The 2197-nt window shown below is 41.3% G+C and overlaps 1 protein-coding gene across 1 annotated transcript; it reads right to left on the bottom strand.

Moving 5' to 3' along the window:
- Positions 1–209: 209 nt before the first annotated feature.
- Positions 210–2078, bottom strand: LOC119581724 (techylectin-5B-like). The gene is made up of 2 exons (XM_037929850.1): positions 1372–2078; positions 210–1011 (listed from the first exon to the last, which is right to left on the bottom strand). Exons 1-2 carry the CDS (start codon positions 2016–2018, stop codon positions 846–848), a joined length of 813 nt encoding a protein of 270 aa, XP_037785778.1. The 5' UTR covers positions 2019–2078; the 3' UTR covers positions 210–845.
- Positions 2079–2197: the final 119 nt, after the last annotated feature.

Below are 2197 nucleotides of genomic sequence, written 5' to 3'. Positions count from 1 at the left end.
TAATAAGGGTGCCTGTGGAAGAACTGCGGAGAATGAGGGCTAAGTGATAAAGAAGGAGAGAGAGAGAAATATAGAGAGGCACTAATAATGTTAAAAAGATGAAATTAATAAAATAATAGAAACCAGACTTGACCTAAAAAGTAAGAAGAAATAAATTATATAAGAATAACAAGTAGTTTTCAAGGTTTTATCGATATAAAGACTCGCCATAAATTGCTCATACTTTATTACATGTATAAGGGAACAGCCAAATTAGGAGTAAGTGACTTGATACACGAAAATGATCAAAATCAAATTAATCATCTACATTCCCGAAGGAATCATTATTTTCTAAAATACATGGATTTCGACATTTCATTATTATTATATCGAATTCTGTGTTGCGACTATCATCAGTAACAGTAACGGAGTAACATTTCTAAATAACAATGTATTTGATATCATTTACTGATCAATACCTTTTATTCACTGCCGGGGTAATGATATTCCTTTATGATATTACTGTAGTTAGAATCATTTTATGAATTATTGATTCTCCATGAATATTAATGGAGGTCGTAACATTTTTCTCCATGAATATTAATGGAGGTCGTAACATTTTGCTCATATAGCTCTCGATATTTTACGATGTTTCTTTTTTATCATTCATTTGATCAAGCTCTGCAACAGAATAATGTTAACATAATGACCTCCTAACTATATCCGTTGTTACACAACGACCCCGAAACTATTTCCGTTCAATGATCGCATTTCTTTTTTGAATGATCTCAATTCCCTATTTCTCTTGATTGCTCGGTGATCAGCAGTTCAGATTTTCCCTCCTCTTTCCTTTTCTTCTTTTGGATTTACTGTTTTGGTCTGATTTTCATCTCGGATAATTTGAGGGAGTACCTGAGTCGCCTCCACTCGTACCAGTTCACTCCGATGCCCAGGGTGGTATGAGGGCCGGCCAGGTACTGTCCGTTCAGGTTGGCGTGCAAACAGTTGTTGTACCACCAAGCCCCCTGGTGCCTGCGACAGAAAAGTCAGAGTGGGTTAATACTGAATATTCTGGATTTAAATATGAATTGAATGGTTTTAAAGTAGGGTGTTGGGTTGTTTTCTGTGGGGGTTCCGTGTTCGAAATGTCCAGTTTTTCATATGACTGGTTTGAAATAGTACTAGACATTATTTCATTTCATTGTTAGAGAGTATCAGTATTTTACATGATTTTGTTGTAGACAATGACAGTGCTTCATACAGCGCAACTGGTGTCAGTGATTCTAACAACCGTAAGAATGCCAGTGCACTCGTGTGGCTGTTAGAATCAAGATCTTTTTCGATCCACAATAAAGCTGACGAGGTTTAGCAAAAAGAAAGAAAAATACTCACTTCTCCGGACACACGCTGTGGACGGGACTGTCCTTGGTGGTGAAGACCATGGCGTTGTGGTAGCTCATGGCGTCGCCGGCGTTGCCCGAGTAGCCGCTTATCCTCAGCTCGTAATTGGACGCCTTCGACTTGACCAGGAATTGACTGTACTTCGCCCAGCGACTCTTGCCCTCGAAGTCGGCGAGGTCGAAGCGAATCTCGCAGTTGGTCTGGTTCGTGAAGGCGTGGATGTTGTCGAGGCCGAGCCAGAACTCCTTGCGGAGCTTGCCGAACCCCGTGACGTAGTCGTCCCAGCCCCTGAAGAAGTTGAGCTGCGTGTCGAACTGGTCGCGCCTCTGGATCACCGTCCAGCCGCCGCCGTCCGTGTCCATGTCGCAGTAGACGCTGACGAGCTTGTCGGGGCAGCAGTCGTAGGGCGCCACCACGTAGATGCCGCTCGAAAGGTAGTTGTTGTTCTTGAGGTCGAGGCAGTTCCTGCGAACGAAGGAACTGCCAATGGCGGTGCTCAATTGCCAAGATAACAGACTTGGGGATTTGTGATCGGGAGGTAATGTGACTGTTCTTGGGACTGTTCTTGAGGACGGAAAAGGTGAAAAATGATCCTCAGTCACATGTTCTGTTGTGCTATACAACATCATGTGTTTCATTTGATGAGCTTATTACTATGCTCGCTTCTACACCTTTATGCTTCACAACAGGAAATTGATATATAAGATTCCTTTTTTCAAATCATGATTATAATTCCAGAAATTAGCATAAACTATCTTTCTCTACTCTGTTAACTTATATATCTATTTGATTATAATAGTCAACTACATTTGTCTGA

Source organism: Penaeus monodon, chromosome 15, assembly GCF_015228065.2.
Source record: "Penaeus monodon isolate SGIC_2016 chromosome 15, NSTDA_Pmon_1, whole genome shotgun sequence".
NCBI classification, from domain to species: Eukaryota; Metazoa; Arthropoda; class Malacostraca; order Decapoda; family Penaeidae; genus Penaeus; species Penaeus monodon.
This window is presented reverse-complemented; position numbering and strand designations above follow the sequence as displayed.

Bases quoted from the DNA above. Each gene is read 5' to 3' on its own strand.
- LOC119581724 (XM_037929850.1), bottom strand. From the start codon at position 2,018: ATGAAACACATGATGTTGTATAGCACAACAGAACATGTGACTGAGGAT. The intron at 1,012-1,371 runs GTGAGTATTTTT...TTTCTGTCGCAG, and splicing joins CACAGCGTGTGTCCGGAGAA to GCACCAGGGGGCTTGGTGGT.